Raw genomic sequence first — 19,702 nt, 5'->3', positions numbered from 1 at the left:
TTGGGAAAATATACAGTTATTTGGTGAAGGATGGTGAAGCAGAGGTGATGAACTATGCAGCATTGCATTTCTCCACAAGAAAAGTTAAAAGAGGAAGAAAAAAGCGAGAGTCACAGAGCCAGAGTTTATGCTCTGCTGTGAGAAAAGACCAACGGTGAAGTTTCTCACTGTGAAGATCGTCGCATAAAAACTGCAAACAAAACATCTCATATGTAGCTCAGCTTTATTAGCTCTTATCATGTGCAGTAATCTTGACTTTTATTACAAAGATAAACTGTGACATTATTGACAATATTACAATAGATTAGTGGTCAGTGTTTAGGTTATTTCATGTTTCTGTGTATAAAGAATACATACATTCAGTAAAGTTGCTTTGTTTAAAAAAAAAAAAAAATGAAAAAATGGGTATTTCTTTCACATTTGTTTTCCAAATGATTTAGTACATCATTAACTTCCAGTCAACCAAAATGTAAATTCAACTGTACCAAGAAAAACTTTAATTGCAATTCAAGAGAAAAACCCAGTAAAGAATCAGAATCTGATTTATATGTGTCTATTAATTATATCTGAAATGTTTCTTCTATGTGTACAAATAATACTAAATGATACTGTATACATTAAATGCCTGCATGCTTTTTTTGATCCTGGCGACATCCAGTCTGTTGAGTCTGTAATCAGTGATTACGGGCTATGAATAAACTTGAACTTGGTAGCGATCACTAGAATTAAAGGAACAGTTCACCCGAAATACAAAGGAAAGATATTTTCCCACTTGTGCAATCTGCCAATGCAGGTAGTTGGCAAGGTCTCCAGCCTTCCTCGATTCCCGTTTTCCAGCCCCTAAATACTGGATGGGTATTCTTTTGAGGAATTGAAACTGTCAAAACACTTGGAAAAATCAAACACAACAGCTCTTTCCAAGAATAACGACATAGATACCCGGTAAAATCCTCAGTCCTCAGAGGTGAGGAGTGTTGCTCTGGGCTTTTTCCTGTTGTACTACTGTATTACTGTATCTATCCAGCTGTAATTCCTACTTTATGGGGGTGGACAGATACAGATACGACACTCTGTCCTACAGGGCTGTGGATTATGCTGGGTGTCTGTGTCAATGTTTTTGGAAGGAGCTGCTGCTGTTGAGTTTTGCCACATGTACATTTTTGATGGTTGGGATGGTAACAACAGAAAACCTTGCCAAATTGCACACAATCCGAATGGACGGATTGCACTTTGGTCAGTAGGAAAATATTTTTTTGTTGTATTTTGGATGAAGTGCCCCTTCATAATCTCTGTGAGCCTGGTGGGTGGAGAATCTTTGCGGTAAGTTCTTCCATAACCAGTCGTTTGAGCTCGTTTGTTTCTTTGTTATTGGTGTCCATAAAGTATTGTTGAAGATGCAACGTGCCAGTAGGCCTTGCAAATTAATTTATTTATTACCAGTAATCTTAGCAGTAGCAGTTGTCACTAACAAGTGGTAGTGAGCTATTATTAGTGCTTCCTCTCTCTCTCTCTCTGTGTCTGTCTCTCTCTCTCTCTCTCTTTCTCTCTCTCTCTCTCTCTCTCTCTCACTCTCTCTTTTCTACTGTTGATTGTCAGGTTCACATAAATAATATAGAATACAATAGAATAGAAACAAACATTGCTCTTGTGTTGTCTATGTGGGATTGTTTAGTTCAATGGAAAAACTCACCACTTTAACCGGCCCAAATTTACGGTGGAAATTGTTAGCATAAAGATGGCAGCACAATATAAATAATGACAGTGATGAAGCTACTGGGGATATTGTTTTTCTGGCTTACATGGAGGTCAGAGGTCAGGGTCTGCTACAGGATCTACTAGGAGTTCAGCGTCTTGGTTTGGGACAAACAATCCTTTTTGGACTGGGTGTAAATCATGAAGTCCAGCCACTGACATGGACCAGGTGCTGTTATGGCGCTTTTCTACTAGCATCTACTCGGCTCTACTTGGTGCAATTCAACTCAGCTCGACTTGGTTTCTGTCGTTTTCCTTTACAATTGAGTACCACCTCATCGTGGGTGGAGTCGTCATAGCAAGGCAGCCCCACAACCAAGCACAGAAAAGTCTCCACCGCTTCATTTGACCACGGTACCGGTTTGCTTGCCATTTTCCAACTTTGCCAACTTCAGTGATGATCAATGTGCACAGTCGCTGTTGCCCTTTTTTTTAAAAAAGATGCCGGGTTTAGTTTTCGTGAAAGAGTCGCTCTCATGTGTCATTGTTCCCAGTCCAATCAGTGGCCTGCACGGCGTTTACGTCACATTTTCTGCTCGACTAAAATAGTACCTGGTACCAGGTACTACCACCTAATGGAAAACCTTACAAACCGTGTAGAGTCAAGCCAAGTCGAGCCGAGTAGGTGCTAGTGGAAAAGCGCCATTAGTAGACATCTGGAAACTTACACTCACTGTCAACATTTAACGTCAGAGTACACACTTTCCTCAAATGACTCCCTCTTCTTCCTTCCTCTTGTAGCTTTTCTTTCTGAGAAACTTAGAGCAGCGTAGCTCATTTGGTTTTCCTCTTCAGTCTGCATGGGAAGCAATAAAATGTTCATCATGTGTCATAAAGACAGTATCGTAATGGAATAACAAAGAACTGCCATGTGTTATTATCACTTACAAGATCATTTGCTGGTTTGCTCAATTTGTCGTGTCTTGATTGCAAAGAGGCATGTCCTATTCCTGGATTGAAACAAAATTATTAAATCACCAATCTTTTACACAGATATGTTCAAATTATGAATTACTAACACAAGTCTTTGAATTAAGTCCTAAGTGGAAAATTTATTGAATTTCTCAGATGACTTCTTAGGAAAGCTGACAAACTACTGTTCACTGTGTAAGTCTTAACAGTGTTGGCTGCTTACATGATTAATGAACAATATGCAAAATGATTAATGTATTATTTCTTTGGTCATAATTCAGGCCATGAATGCTAAGTGTTAAATCAAACTGCACTCAATGAAGCGAATAACCCCCACCAACAATATGCATTGTCAAGATATGCCAGTTCCACATGTTGGATGTTCATCAAACGTTAATCACAGCCAACACCTCACCCTCCTTTGAACTTCCATCCAGCTCTGTTGGGCGGAGGTAATTAAAGCAAATGTACATTTTTCCACAGCATTATTTTCTTTGTGTACAATTTTACTTTGGCCATCTAAGACAGCTTACCTTTACATCGTTCACACACTGATTGGGTTGGATTTCGGTTACAGATGAGAACAATATTTCCAATTACAGACAGGGCCAGGCAGACCGCGGTCGTGATCAGAGCAATGAAAACTGGACTTCCTTTTTCTAGACAACATAGGAAAACAATTTTGTCAGTGCTTTTCAAAGAAAAGGAGATTCATCAACAATGTCATCAACACTCTGTTCTAAGTTTTACTGTATGGTTCACATCAAATTAAACATTCAGATTCCCATTTCGTTTCCATTTCCGAAGGGAAAGAAAGAAAGAAAATTTTCTGCCTTGACCTGAAAATGCTGAATTTACCTTCAATGTCCAGTTTAGTTGCATTTCCAAACAGGATCTCCCCACATGTGGCCACAGCACAGTAGTAAGTCCCAGCATCAGAGGAGTTGACGCTGCTCTTGGAAAAGTTGTAGACACAGCTCTGTGGTGGAGAGCCAGCCTCAGGACTCTTCTCACATCCATCACTCCTGTTTCCATGAGTGTAAATGATCCTGGGATGAGACTCATCTGATCCGGCTCTGAACCAGAACACACTGTGTCCTGCTGGACAGGCTTTGTTCTCCGAGTCAGAGAGGAGTGAACACTGGAGAGTCACAGGGTCTCCTTCATAGACGGGCTCAGACACTGGCCTCTGCACAACAGTATAGTCTGACATCCTCTGTGTGTTTCCTGTGTATTACAAAACATGGTCGAATGCTGGGGATCTTCAAACACATGTTCAAAGCTTAAGAAGTATTTCATTACATCGCACATGAAACTTCAGTCTGTTTTTGAAATAAATTTACCTCCACACGCTCGCCACACTTGAGACAATTTTGAATGAAAAAATAGGATTGTGTGGTGTCTTTTTATGGCAGAACTGTAATAAATAAAAATCAAGTGTTCTTGGAGGAAAATCCAGTTCTTGGAGCTCTGACATGAACACTGACACACATGATGACCAGACCTGGTACAAGAACATATTTTTAAATGTGTAAATGTCAAAAGTATGAGCTCTTTCTATTAACCAAATGTGACATAATTCCAGGTTCAGATGAGTGGCAGAAATATAGCACATGATTACCTTTTAAGGACAAAAATGTGCCACTCCAATCATCACCTTTCCAGTAGGTCACTGCGCAGTGATACATGGCCTCATCTTCTTGTATTGTGCTTGAGATGGTCAGGTGGCTCATATTAATAAAAGTTTTAAGTTCATATCTTGAGATAGATTCAACCTTCAGTTTAGGTCCTACAATCGAAGTTGTAATTAATTCCAGAGTCTCCCCAATGCTCTGTTTGTACCACTGGACTTTCCTACTGCTGTAGCCCTCAGCAGAGAAGAAACACTCAAGGGTCACAGGTTCACCAAGTTGCACTGTGGTCACTGATGTCAAAGTATCTGAATAAAATGGAGAACAAAATGGTGTGCATATAACAGTGCAGTGCAGTAGAAAAACATAACAATATTAATTTCCAAGAAAACCATTTTATTCATTTATGTTTTTCACTGTCTTGACTAATCTAAAATTCTCTTGAAACAGGTTTATGTATGATATGTGTCTGTTCTTAAGTCATTGTAGCTGATGAAGGTCATCATATCAGCTGTTTCCTTAGTGCTCTTGCCAACAACGGTCAATAACTTAAATGATCAATAACTTTCTAACAATATGGTTAGCCTGTTCAATAAAATATTTGGACAGAATGGGATTGTACTTACACACTCGATGGAGGAGGAACACTGTAACCCATAGTTTGATCATCATGACTTTCTCTCTCTGGTCAGAAACTCTTGGTGTCTTTGTGTGAGTGAAGGAGATGAAGCGCACCTGATAGGTTCAAGTAGAACTCACAAGCACATTTCCTGTCACATTGGTGTTTTTTTACCGCATTTGTACTGAATTTGAAGAGAGCTTGTCCCACTTGCTGTATCATAATATTAATGTGTGTTTCAGTTGTTTCACAATTTTCAGTTGCTGATAAATTGTAGCCTGAATTATTCTTCTGAGCTCAGTTTCTGTATAAACATCCTGAAACCCTGTTCTTCTTTTAGTAAATGGCACTTCAGTAAAGTGTCGTGGTTATTCTGGGCAATGCCGAGGTTCACTTTCTTTTTCTTGAATTTTCAACTAATAAAGTTTGCCACTCTCTTGCTTTTACTCTTCAGCTCATGTTAACTATCTCGTGCACACAAGTGATACACATGACTGTTTATTGCAAACAAACCACTGGTGCAGCAGCTGGAAATGTAAATCACATCACTCCCTGTGTGGCAAAGGATTTTCCCATCCTGTAAGACAACAGCTGTTTAGAATAACAAAAGTAAAATGGCAATACATTTAATCATTTTTGTTTGCCAAAACACCCTGTCAGAAGAGATCCTGTGTCAAATCTCAGTGTGACCTTCCTGGATAAATAAGTCCTCTGTTTGTCGTGTGTGAAGCACATTCAAACAGCACAACTGCAGCTCGTCTTTTCAGAACAACTTGAAAAGCAGAATAGTGAAATAGCATTAGACGGGAGTTAGTGAAATGAATCCCTTTGAGATTAAATTTGGCCAGTTCTTTTTTTTTAATTTTTGGTTCCTAAAAATAGTTATAATGAAGGCATTTAAAAACTGAGTTCAAAGTTCATTTGAGCTCTCCACTAAGGTCAGTGTTGGTTACTGTGGTTTATTTGGGTATTTGCATAATATCCCCTTTTTCAACCACCTTCTACACACACACACACACACACACACACACACACACGTTGGTTTCCATCACTTCTGGGGACATTACATTGACTTACATTCATTTCCTGGAGATTTATCCTAACCTTAACCCTAACCACTACCTGCCTAACCTTAACCCTAACCCTAAAGTTATCTTAGCTTTAAATCAAGTCTTCACCCTAAAATTAATGGTGCTCCCTTATGGGGACTTGCTTTTTGTCCCCATAAGGGAGGCGAGTCCCCACAACGTGACTGTGTAAACAGATTTATGTCCCCACAACATTAGCAATACCAGGTACACACACACACACACACACACACACACACACACACACACACACACACACACACACACACAACCTGTTGGATGTGTTTTCGCATGAAATGACACTGTGGTGACAATGTGTCACATTTAGGAGGTTCAGCCTGTGAGTTATAGATGTGTGCAGCATGGAGCCTGTTCAGGTCAGTGAATGCATCCTGATTCTGCTTTGTGAGACACTTTAGTGGCAGGAAGGGCCTTGAACTACAAAGACACTCACACAGCAGCCCATTTCTGAGTCAGCTGTAGACTGAGCTGGTACTTCAAGAGAAAACAGGGTTTTTTTTTATAACTTCCTGCAGTATGAAAACCACAAACATCAGCCATCCGGTTAGAACTGGCTTGTCTGTCACTGATTTCTGTGCTGTCACTAGGAAATATTTTAGAATCCCACTACATGAAATGAGTTTATTTGTTTATTAATTTATTGAGACGGACTTCCACCATTTATATCCCACTCTTACTGTAATCATAGAGCTCTGTCCTGGTCATGTTATGAAATCAGCTGGTGAGAAGTCAGTCACTATTTCAGAAACCCATATTATTTTTTTTTCATTTATAAGCAGTAAAGGTCACAGCAGTCAACCAGTTGTGTGTGGAGAAGACTCAGCATTTGAAAGTGAATGTCGAAATGTGCACATAAAACACCGACATACCAAGCAGGCCTTCATTCACTGTGAAGCTGTACAACTGCAAAATAAATTGGAAATGGAATTGATTTATAATTTTCATAACAGGCAAATATCACACTTGTTTCCTACAGGCTGGTGAGTCAGCACACACTTCTGAGTGACAGGACACTAGAGGGTGGTCAAGTGTGTTTTATTGACTGATATGTTAGAAAAATTTTATTGTCTGATAAATTAGATCAAGTTCACAAATGGACACACAACAATTAGAATGAGAAACTGTTTTGTTGGCTTGGCTGGGAAAAAGTTCCTCATATATTTTTATTTATGTATTTGTTTGTTTGTTTATTTGCATTTTTTGCTCTTTCACCGTGAGTACAAGGGGTTTCCTGTGATGGGAGACATCTTACCTTTGGCTTTTCATTTTCTTGGTAAGTGTTAAAAAATAAGAAGGTAACAGCTGGGACAGAATTCAAACGACCACACTGCAGATTGGCGCCAGATTTGAACTCAGTTATATCACCATATATTACAAAAATTAATTGAGTAAATGAATGAATCAATCAATCAATCAACTGATGAATGAAAGACTTAATAAGTGAATGAGTGAATCACAACTATCATTCAACAAAAAAACAACAATCAATCAAGCAAACTTTATTTGCATACTGTTGTGTTATACAATAGAATTTAAAGTCAATAAATCGAGGCAATAGAACATAAAATACATGTGAAGATAAAAGCAAAAGGGAAACAAACAAAAAAAAAAAACTAACAAAACTGATAACAAGGTGCAATTATAAATCATGATCAGAGATTTCAAAGGTAAGTTGTTGGTACATTTGAATTCTCAGCTCACCTGCCTGCTGCATTAAAAAAGATCATTTGGCTGAAAGACTGGGCATCACTGCAAGTATCACTGTCATCAGACGTGCTGAGAGTTGCTGACAGACGTAATCAATCTGTCTATCTATGTCCTCCAGTTTCCTCAGCTGGTGCCTTATATTCATTGCCACAAGTCATTAATGTGGTGACAGTTTCATCTTTTTTTTTTTTTTTTTTTTCCCTGGTATCCTAATGCATTTCATATCCAGGGCAGCTTACAATAAGTGAGCAGGTGGAGTCTGAGTGTGGCTGGTGTTGGACATTTATTTTCTGTTGTATGGATTTAATCAGTGATCTCAGCCTTATGAGGCAGTCTCTTTAACCACCAGCCATTCAAATCTAAAGAGGCTAGAAAAAAGAGGCTATATTTGTAATTATTACTCGTTTTGTTTTACAATAATGAACAATGACTCGCCAAATAACTATATTTCATGTACTGACTCAGGCCAAGCAAGGTCACACTACGGGCCAGTTCAGGGTCAATAATACTGCAGGGTGCCTTTTGTGTGCCAATATATGTTATTCTAATTTGAAGTGAATGGTGCAAAATAATACATTTCAGAAGTTCACCTATAAATTGATAGTCTTTTTTATATAAAACAATAAGCCACAAGAAGAATTGGGTACATTTTTTTTTGCTTTTTTCACTCAGATACAGACAGTTTACCCAATAATTAACATATAAAGTTTTGAATAACTTGACAAATTGTGATTTCACCATAATGCTTTTCTCCCAAAGTTTCAATGATTTTTTAAATATTTTTCCATACTAATACTGATTTTTTTTTTTTTTTTTTTTTTTTTTTTTTTTTTGTGAAATTTCTATTCCACCCTGTCTTAATTCTTTTCTGCAACCACATCACAGTTATTAGACTTTTGTTCTTCAGTGGGAGAAGATAACTAAAGTAAGACCAATACAATAAACAATTTCCACAGAAAGTTAAATAAATTAGAACTGTGGACAAAGGTCCCAAAGGCATCCCATGATTATACTGGTGCTTCAGAGGGAAAATTTTGTCTGTATGTCTACCATTTTTAATGTTACATACATGATTCTGTAATAAAGGCACACACATTGTTGTCTTATTATTATTAACCTCCACATAAAAAGAATAACCATTTGTTTAGCACTTTGCTCAAGAGATTTTTTAAGTATGTGACAGCAAGCAACATCTACAGTAGTAGAAAGAGAGGACTTGACCGCTGGCCTGTTGAACGACACGCTCAGCGCCTGACAGGTTGGTGTGAAATCTCTGGAGCTCCAGTGATCACTTAACAACACACTGGGTGAAAAATATATGTACAAATATATCCACAAAAGATGCCAAAAAGGCACCTCCATATCACAACATTACCCACTTCAGTTCCTTTGACATGTCACTAATGAATGAATCCATTCCCACATCTGGTTTGTTTGTGCTGCTAATCCCGAGTCCTGACAGCAGCGTGGACGGCCTCTGCCTCTGCTGTTTTTCTCTTCCTCATTCTGCTGTTGCCATTTGTCCTCCTGGTAAACATTACTGCAGAATAAACTAACGTGTCTGCAACTCTCTGAGGAAAGGAAAAAGAGATTGTAGAAATCAACATGCACGAATAGAGAAAAACACCAAACAACAACGTCTTTGCAAATTTTGTTTTTATGATCAGCTCCATCTTGAAGTCCCTTACCTGCTGGATGTCCCGATCACCACGTGCTGTTGCAGAATTTGTTTGCAGCGGAAAATGAGAAATCGATCAACAACAGCAGTCAAATAAGGATTCCCAGCACCAAAGCAAAATTCATTTCATATATACTAACTTTGTTGTTGACTGAAGAAATGTACAGCACTAATTTTACTGTGAGAGAGTAAAGTGAGATTCAGCGAAATAATGTTTTACACAGACAAATAAGAAAAAGTTTTATAATACCGTTACAACAGTTGGGTGTGTTTCTCTTGATGGTGTAGATGAGGACGGCCATAACAGCCACAGCCAAGGCAGAGGACAGAAGTAACAGAAGTACCTGCCTGACCTTTTCTTCATCCTCAAATAACATAGGCCTTCTGGTGGCTGAAACTTTATGAAAAGGAACACATTAAGTGAGTTCAAAAACAGTAAACATCAGTGCAATTAACATTAAGTAATCCATTTGGCAAGATGCTGTTTTTAACTCATTTAAAATGAATGATTGCTTTTAGGTGGACTTCATGGACTTTATTTAGGACAGTGAAGATTCAAATGCAGATTTCCATGTTAATATGAAAATGGTTTGGTTACCTTTGATGTCCAGTTTAGCTCCTTTACCTTCAATGTCCAGTTTAGCTCCTTTTCCAAACAGGATCTCCCCACATGTGGCCACAGCACAGTAGTAAGTCCCTGCATCAGAGGAGCTGACGCTGTTCTTGGAGAAGCTGTAGACACAGCTCTGTGGAGGAGAGCCAGCCTCAGGACTCTTCTCACATCCATCACCCCAGTTTCCATGAGTGTAAATCATCCTGGGATGAGACTCATCTGATCCGGCTCTGAACCAGAACACACTGTGTTCTGCTGGACAGGCTTTGTTCTCCGAGTCAGAGAGGAGTGAACACTGGAGAGTCACAGGGTCTCCTTCATAGACGGGCTCAGACGGAAAGACTTGAGTGACAACAGTGATGTTTGGTTCTGAGTCTGAGAAATGTAACACATAACAAACATGACACATTTATGCAATAAAGAACAATAGACTGTTTAAAAATACTGTTTTGAAAAGATATTTTGGATATCAACATGATCATTTTATACTTTTTCATGAACCTGAAAGTCATTGCTGATATTGCTCTATTTACCTTTGATTCTCAGAAATGTTCCATTCAAAAATGTCATTCTTATTTGATATACTTTTATACAGTAGTAAATTGCAGTATCACTTAGTTGTGTTTTTGTAATATGTAGAACAAATTTTCCAGGCTCTTGTTTTGCTGTAATGCGAGCCACTCCATCATGGCTTATATATGGAAAGCTAAATGTTCTTCCTAAGACTTCAGGAAAATTTCCAGCAACAAGTCGGATCCAAAATAAGAATTTTGTGTCTGAAGAGTCGTGTCGCATACACGTTAGAGTCACATTTTCCCCAACATGAGCAGTCACTGTCGTGAAATTCTGATCATCTGTGCATCCTGTAAAAACAAATCAAATGTAGAACAGCAGCAGAATTACACTTACATGTATCTGCATGTAAACTGAATTAAAATGACAATTCTTGAAATAAATCAGGAGTGAAGCTGACCTCTCCACACAATACTTACGTCCAATACTGAGCACAAACAGCATACAAAATACCAACAACATTTTCTGGTGAATCCACTTGAGAGAGCTGTTCATTTAAACCATCCTGGATGAAGATTTGCCGTATTATGATTACATTAAATGGGAGGGAACAAATTTCAAGCTGAATCTGATTGGCCTGTTGTCATGTTGGCCTCGCACTCTAATACCACAGTGGAAAAAATGTCAGCTGAATCTTTCAAATCTGCACATATGAAAGAAATTCAACAATACCAGTGTCAGTAGGTTTTTATTTTGTTTTTTACTGTAATGAAGACTTGTGTTTGATTTCCATAAATAACTTACAGTAAACAATGCAGACATTTCACTCACAGGTTCTTCTCTGTGATGTAAAAAAATCATCAACAGCAAATACATACGTTTTTACAGGCTGAAAATATAAATCCACTGATCACTTGAAGACACAAAAATATCTGAAAATGTCTTGTTGTGCAGGTGTTATTTATATGTTTTGCTCAAAGGTGTTTTTTCCTTCACACAATGTTGAAGAAAGAGGATAATGAGATATAACCAGCACCTCAAGGGTTTATATTGATTTTCCTGTAAATGTGATAAAATGAATGAGATTTCCTGTAACTGAGATATTGAGATAGCGAGGAAGAATTACAGGATCCATCTAGGAAAAAAAAAAAAAAGTCCTTTGCCTCTCTCTTTACGCTGCTGCCATCTTGTGGTGGGAAGCAGATACTGTATGTGAGCAGCTGGACTTGAGGCAGCAGGAATATTCAAAATGAAACCTTGTTTATACAGTTTTTGTGTTGGAAGAGGCCTTGATCCCAAAGGTCTGTAAATATATAAGTGACTTATAAAAATACACAATAAGAGACCATGTTTGCACGGCCCAAAGGTTTGATTGATGATTTTGTCATCGATTTCAAAAGTAGCAGTTCATTTGCAGGGAATAATACTACTACATATAGTAAAAATACTACTAATAAACTGAGTAATCAAATTCTGCACTTTGCCTTCCTTTTCTCTAAAATAAGTGCAGATTTCAACTTATGTTTGTGATATGCTGCATATTATGAACAAACCACACACTCTGACTTACCACCTCACAAGAAAACAAATGTGAACTTAAAAGACGGTCATGATCACTGATAAAATTATACCTATCATTATTAAAAAGAATAATATACATGTTATTTCTACTGTTATTCACAGCTAACTGGTCAATTATTGTACGGTTTTCGCATAAATTGAAGAAAAAAATAACCTTCCAAACCTTTAGTTTATCTATTTGGCAACTGAGTTACACAGCAGCTGTTTTATCAGTTCTGAGAGTATACAGTATTTCTTCGATAAGCTCGCTCACAGGTTATGATGTAATTCTCCAGACACAGGACTTCATGCAACCTGCGACTTGTATGTTCAAGGTTTCCTCTGTGATGAAAGGAAATGCTTAAATTGCTTTTCCAAGCTTAATATCTTTTTCTCTTTCTTTGTTCTGCTGCCATCTTTTGGTAAAATGAGGATGAGACCAAAAAAAACAAACAAAACAAAAAACAAAACAAAACAAAACAGACTTAGGTCAACAGGTTTATTCAAAATGAACCCTGGTTCAGTGTTGCTTGTTAGTAACTTATAAATGTACACAATAAACCACAGACCAAACTCAGAGGGACTTTGTTTGATCCTTTTCACATCTGTCAATCACTGCAGTAATTACAAGAATAAGAATAAAGTTTCTAATTAAAGTGAAATTAAAACATTTTCTGTGATTTGCTGTTCATCTAAAACTTGCTCCATCTACTTCACTGTCCTCATTTTCTCAAACATTTGGGCAGACTTATCTTTGTTCATGTTCATTACTGTAAACCACCCAATTATCTGATTGACTGACTGACAGCAAAGAAATGTTTACTCAGGAGATGGTGATTATGCACTGGCCAATAACAGTATACTTATCATTATTAACAAGAATTATATACATGTTATTTGTCATTCTGGTCAATTATTGCAAGACTGTCATCACATGAAGAGACAAATATAAGCTTTTAAACTTTTATTTTATTTATCAGGCAGCTGAGTTACACAGCATCTGTTGAATCAGTTCTCCAAGTGTACAATATCTCCATCAAAGTGAACAGGATAACCTCGGTCGCAGGCGAAATTAATATACCTGGTGCGGGACTGACCCCTGTACCGGCAGTGGGGAACCGTCCCTCCATGGTTTTTCAGTGTGCAGACGACAATGTCAAATGGGTTTAGGCTTCTGGTCAAGCCGTTTCCAGCTGGCACTCCACCCCTTTCACAGACTGACCTGACAGTATTGAGGTTGGCCCGGATGAAGGTGTTGGTCTCCTTGCACTCGTTGCTATTGGTCTTGCTGATTCTCTTGCCGTTTATCACCGCGTCACACCTGTCGATTCTCATCTGCCTGTTGATATGTTGGTCGATGAACTTCTGGTAACGGGGATAGACGTCTGCGGGCTGGGAGAGCACGGTGGCACAAAGAGACACCAGCAACACACAGACAACCTGGATCCTCATGATTCCCTGAAAGAAGAGACGCATTTTCCTCACATTTTCAAGCTTTGTGCCAGTATAGATTGTTGTATGTTTGTAGCTTTGCCAGCAGCAGTGAGAAGCAGCATTTTTTTTTTTTTTGTTTATACTGAAAGCTCACTGTATTATCCACACTGATTTTGAGCATTTGCCCATTATGTCCCTCCTTCCAGGAAACAATATTTCTAATCTCAAAGGAAAATAGACATCAGGGGATTGTGTGGTCTGCATTTGTCCACTGTGTGACCAACTTGTCATATTTCTTAGTGCTTGCAATTAAATCTGGCTCATAAAGAAATTTATCTGAACACAGTCATAGCAAAATGCAAAATGCAAAAAAACAAAAAACAAAAACAAACAAACAAACAAAAAAACAAAAAAACAAACAAAAAACAAAAAACTGACAATCTAAGAGTAAGGATTTAAGATGATCTTTGTGTTTATGTGTTGTACATTTGCAATGACATTAGGGATGCCAAAATGCAATACAGCCAAGACATAAAATATGTGCATAAAACTGTATCCAGTGACACTGGGAGATATAAGAGCAAGTAATAACAGTGACATACCTTTTTTTTTTTTTTTTTTTTTAAGTAATGTGGTTATCACCTCACCACCTTGTTTGTTCTCCCTAGAACACAATATAGACACATCAAGAGCTTTAAAATACCAACAAACAAACAAAGTAAAGCATAACACTGGTCACAAAAAGCATAATTACCTGTATCAGGTATAGCAGTCAGTGGTAGTGAGTTGCCTGTAAGTCCCTGCTGAATCATTTATAGACTTTATTTTGAACTTTGACTTGTTGACCCACTGGCACTTGCAACCCCTGTGTGTTTTCGGGAAAACAGGGGAATTACTTTCTGTTATGACACAGTTCTGTGCCAAGTTATCCCATAGCAAATAAACAGGTGGTCCAGTCCTCTGCACACTGGGTTTTAGTTTTATGAAGAGTCAAAACCCATCAAAATCTATCTTGTTACAAATTTGCATATACTTAGTCATCAAATGTAACAAAGTATAGATAGATAGATAGATAGATCGATAGATAGATAGATCGATAGATAGATAGATAGATGTACTTTATTGAACCCAAATTGAGTAATTCTTTGAGTTTTCCAACAGCTGGTTGTCCAGACTTTGCACAGGAACCATAGTAAAATACACAAAATACACCTCTCAACACTAGAAGAGAGAGAAATATAATTTTAGAAAAATAAAACACACCAAATAACAAAATAAATAAAGCGGATCATTACAAGAATGCAAGAAGAAAGAAAAATCTTTGAATACCCTATAATAATAATAACAACAACAACAACAATAATAAATACTAAGCTATATCTATAGAATATCAATAGACCTTTGACCTTTGGACTTTGCATAGTCTGCAAAACATCCATATAGAATATGTATGTATAGAATAGATTTATACTGATAAGGTATCATTTTCAATATAATTTTAGTATAAGCTTACATTCAGCAAATTAACAATCTGGCCTCTCATTGATATGGAGTCGCTTTGTTAAAGGTAAGCTTAAATATCTTAAAATATTTTTCTTAGTCAAATTTGCAAATGACCATAACACAGCACTGTTGGTTGATGAGTGTTGTTGATCCATACCAGTCAGTCCACCCATAGCACAGTAAAACTGAGGATGAAATCCTTTATATCACATTTACATATCCAAGACAAAAATGAGCAATAATCCAGAAGAAAGAGAGATTTTGGGAATTTGATTCACTAATCTCAATTGTGACTCCTGGGAAGTAAACATGGTTCAGTCTCATGGTGGACGCTGTTTGAGTTTTCTGCATTTTCTTACAGGTGTCTCATTTCTACAGTCTCCACTAGACGGAAAATGATAGTAGAACAAGCTCTCAGATAAGTCTCTGTCTCAATTATGTCTTATATTATCTCAGATAAATATCATGTTTCAGGCATATAAGATATAAGATAAATAAATCAGGAGGAGATGTTTTACATATGATGATAACTCAAACAGGGATCATTCTTCTCTTTACTATAACCAACACATGGATGAGACTGGGGATGATGAGGTCTCTCTTCATCCTACTTCTCAAGTATTGCTCAAGTCAACTTCATTTGCCCTAAAGAAGTCTCCTATGGTCATCCCATTTTTATTTTTTTCATTGCTCAAAAGGGCCTTTAGAAGCACTCCACTGGGTCAGGTTTATTACTCCTAAAAGGCCTTATAAGCAATAAATTAGATGCAGATTATTGCTAAATGAGTCAAAAATGAGAGGCTCGAGTTAGTCTCATGAGATCAGAATGATCAACAGATAAGCAACAGACTTTTTTCTGATGGGAGAGGTCCTTAGGTGAATAGTCAATCATAGATTTTACAGTGATTTCATACATTCAGGACACTCGAACGACAACCCAAGAACCCGACTGTGGACACCATCAGGAAGATAGGCGTTCTGTGTTTGAAACTTTGCTGGTCATGGATGTGAGCGTTTGGTGAGGGCATGGACACAGACTCAAACAACCTCTGCCAAATCGTCAGGGGTAGGCAATGTCTTGTCCATGCTGCTCTTAGCAGCATGAGGAGCTGTTAACATTAACTGAGGATGTACTCAGATGGTGACAGGACTTTGCACTTCGCAGACCTGGCTGATACATCTTTGGACTCAAAAGTGTATTTACAATTTTACAAATAGAGCTGACTGAAGCTGACAGGTCCTAGTTCCATACACACAGTGTATTGTATTTATTCATACAGTATCTATATTTTGGACCTGCTGGGGATGTGGGGCAACCATGTCAGTGACTGTTGGTCAGCAGTTAGGTCCAGGGAGGCATTTCTCCAACTCTGTTTGGTGAATCACCATGAAATACAGTGATGGCATGCATGTTGGCTTGAGAACTTTTCCTCTAGCACCACCTACAGGTCAAATTGAACTCGTCATTTTCGGGGACTCCAGGACCTTCCCTCTATCGGTGCGACTAGGCAAAAGTTTTACTCTTGCACACTATTGCCTCAAAATTTTGCATTTCCTTGACATTTGGTTACAACATTGATATCCACCTTCCCTCTGGCACCACAAGCAGGCCCAGTAGGGCATTTGCATAGAAAATTAATGAGCTTGTTTAATTAAAAAACACAGAGATAAACTTAACATATTGCAATTATCTTATATTAGATCTTTTTATTTTTCTTCCTCTAATCATTATTACAGCCTTATTACATGGAATGTTTCCCTGCATGATAAGGATTTTAATTTGTGAATAATCTCTATGACAGATCTGTATGGACTCAGTCCACAGATCATTGTCACTGGCAAAATAATACAAAACACTACATTCTTATCTCCCACAGTAAACTTACATCAGCAACATATTCATAAAAAAAATTCGTTCTATCCCTTCAAAAATTAAGAGGAATCAATATGCCTGACTAATATACTTACTCAGGGTTGACTTGCCAAATTTCACCCAAAATGCAAAAAAAAAAAAATGCAAAAAAAAAAAAAAAGTTTCTTTTTTCTGTTTCTTTTTTCTTTTTCTTTTTTCTTTCTTTTTCCCGCAATGGAACCCAAATAACCTTAAGCAAATACTGGGGAGAGAGAGAGAGAGAAAATATTGATTCACACAGTGAGTTTTTGTAACACAGTTGTTACAAGTTCCCAACTCAGACACTTGAGATCAATTTAATTTCAATGGTAGTTTAATTTCAACATTCAACATAAGTATCCATTATCATTGCTCACATAGTCATGTTTTTTATTTCACCTAGGACCTGGAGAATGTGAGTAATCTGCACATGTTTGTCACTGACTTAATACTTGTTATTCTTATTATCATGGCATCTTATATGATGTGTAGAGTTTTATTCTGTTCACTCAGAATTCAATATTTAAGAGGAGTGATGGGGAGGAAGATGAGACAGCGAGAGATTCCAGGGAGAGGTAAGGAAAGAAGTGGTGAAAATGGCTGAAGCGATGGAGAAAAGGCAAGAGACAAAAACAGAGGGATGTAGGGAAGAGGAGCTGTAGGTGTTGTCGTGCTGTAAAGGCGGAATAAGGAAAGGAAGAAATAATAGAAGTGGCAAGGAAGGGAGGGAAGACAGAGAGCCCACTAACAGAGGGCTTAGCAGAAAGGAAAATGAGGGAAGGAATAAAGAAAAAAAGTGACAGCATGGAAGAAGGTTGAGTGGAGAGGCAGAAGCACCAAACCGGGAAAACAATGATAATACTGATAAGCATTTTGAACGACCAAAGCTCAACAAAAGAAAAAGGATTGCTGTAAATTAGCTGTAAAAGTGTGACAATACCTGGCACCCTGTAGTAAACAAAGCAACAATGTGTATTCATAAAGTAAACAATACAGTAGTAGTAACATTATTGTCTTTTGCTATGTCTTTAATAGTGTTAGTCACCTACAGACGGTTCCAAACCGTAATGATGTAGCAAGACTTGGTGAGAGAGCTGGGTCATGGTACCTTGGTCCTAACCACACTCTTTCATCTCATAGAGTCACAGAAGCTGACAACAGTCATTACTGAGGTGGTTCATAATGAGCGCACATTTCCAATCAAATAAATGCAGGTCCGTTTATTGATTTCCTCCCCCTGTATTCACTGTGTAATAAAGCGTTTTGTTGTTATCAAATTATTTCAGTTCACGGTTTAAATTAAAAGTGGAAATTTCTGAGTTGGTCTCTTGCATTCCCCTGAATACTTCAAGTGTAAATACTCTGAATGCACCTTACGTATCGTACGGTTTACAGTTCAAATCAGTGGACTCAGGCTACATTAACTTCATCACAAATAAATACTGGGAGAGGGAAACATACACTTTAGTATCTGGACGTTTTATTAGTGCTGTAAGTTCATCCTCCACACGAGGCTACAAAGACATGCATTATATAAACCTCACATAAGTGACAGTAAAACCCAACTGTTTACACCAAAAGCAGTGAATGTGGAATTAATTTGGGATTAATGATCTCGCCTTTGCATGTAGAAGCGATAAAGCCCCGACCCCAGTTGCTTCGCCTTCCTTATTGCCCAGAAGATGGCAGCCATAGAGTTTCGATTGCACTGTCATGGACACAGGTGTTGTTTCATGTGTGAACAGTGTATGAGCCTCTAAGTGATGAAGACAACCGTCTCTAGACTGTTTGTCTCATGCAACACACCAAAATGTTATTTCCAATACAAAATGAGCATTCAAATCATCATTAAACCCTTAAAACTTTCCATATAACTGTCAGTAAAGACAAATCTGACTGTCAAAATAAGGATACCAAGGCATTTATATTTGGAAATAAAATTCCTACAAATGACGCAGGTGTACCTCCATCAGGAATCGCCTTGGGATCCTTATTTTTAAGTTCAATTTCCACCTTAGCAGCCAGAGGGCAAAGGTTCAGTGTGATATTCAAGGACATGCCTTTTGAAAATGTTTCAGAAAAGCTGATTTGAGAAGGAAACTCTTCTATTTGTTATGTTTCATTACTGCTGAATAACCACCTGAATATCTGTCAGATTTCATATTGGACCCACGTCTGGTGTGCAACAGCAAACTGAAGAGGAACAACAGCAAAGATGGCTTCCTATGGCGCAACGTCAGAACAACCTTGGCGGGGAGAGTCGGTTATCTTTTCTCAGAGAACTCACATGTGAGGATGACGTCCGTTATGTTATGAAGCGGATTAGCAAGGCGCGTACAGTTCCCTTTTCAGCCTCCGAGGATGAGGGCACAAAAAAGACTGCCATTGCTTATTCTGATACCTAGGGAGCTGAGCACCAATCCCTTCCTGGTGGCCCTTTTGAAATGACGTGACCGCCATTATAAAAGAGACAGCCCTCCTCTCTCAGTGTCCAAAGCCTCCCACACATCAGCACTCACATAAACATCATGCAAATACACTTAAAAATATAAAATTCATTGGGTTAGGCATATATTTATATAGATTTATACATACATATAAATTCATATACTTTTAGGAATGTTAATCTATTTTGTTGTGTACTTTTTCTTACATGGTACAAAATAACTTTTCATATGTAACACATTATATAATCAACATATAAAAAAACAAAAAACAAAAAAAAAACAAACAAACTCATCAGTCCTTTTATCTTCTTTAAGAAAAAAATCCCATAATAA

General features: G+C 37.8%; 2 protein-coding genes and 1 gene segment (V, D, J or C); all 3 read right to left on the bottom strand.

The window, feature by feature from the left end:
• Window positions 1–3,183: 3,183 nt before the first annotated feature.
• Window positions 3,184–4,397, bottom strand: LOC115367001 (Ig kappa chain V region K29-213-like). The segment is given in 3 exon segments: window positions 3,184–3,323; window positions 3,523–3,891; window positions 4,286–4,397. Coding segments are annotated over 3 exon segments (621 nt in total).
• A 4,775-nt stretch (window positions 4,398–9,172) lies between these two features.
• LOC115367000 (signal-regulatory protein beta-2-like) lies at window positions 9,173–11,056 on the bottom strand. The gene is made up of 5 exons (XM_030062694.1): window positions 11,014–11,056; window positions 10,555–10,884; window positions 10,007–10,396; window positions 9,753–9,805; window positions 9,173–9,301 (listed from the first exon to the last, which is right to left on the bottom strand). The coding sequence occupies exons 1-5, from the start codon at window positions 11,054–11,056 to the stop codon at window positions 9,173–9,175; spliced, it is 945 nt and encodes a 314-aa protein (XP_029918554.1).
• Window positions 11,057–13,102: 2,046 nt separating this feature from the next.
• Window positions 13,103–13,549, bottom strand: LOC115366999 (ribonuclease-like 3). The gene has a single exon (XM_030062693.1). The coding sequence runs from the start codon at window positions 13,544–13,546 to the stop codon at window positions 13,103–13,105; it is 444 nt and encodes a 147-aa protein (XP_029918553.1). The 5' UTR covers window positions 13,547–13,549.
• Between the last annotated feature and the right edge of the window lie 6,153 nt (window positions 13,550–19,702).

The sequence above is a fragment of the Myripristis murdjan genome, chromosome 10, assembly GCF_902150065.1.
Source record: "Myripristis murdjan chromosome 10, fMyrMur1.1, whole genome shotgun sequence".
Taxonomy (NCBI): Eukaryota; Metazoa; Chordata; class Actinopteri; order Holocentriformes; family Holocentridae; genus Myripristis; species Myripristis murdjan.
This window is presented reverse-complemented; position numbering and strand designations above follow the sequence as displayed.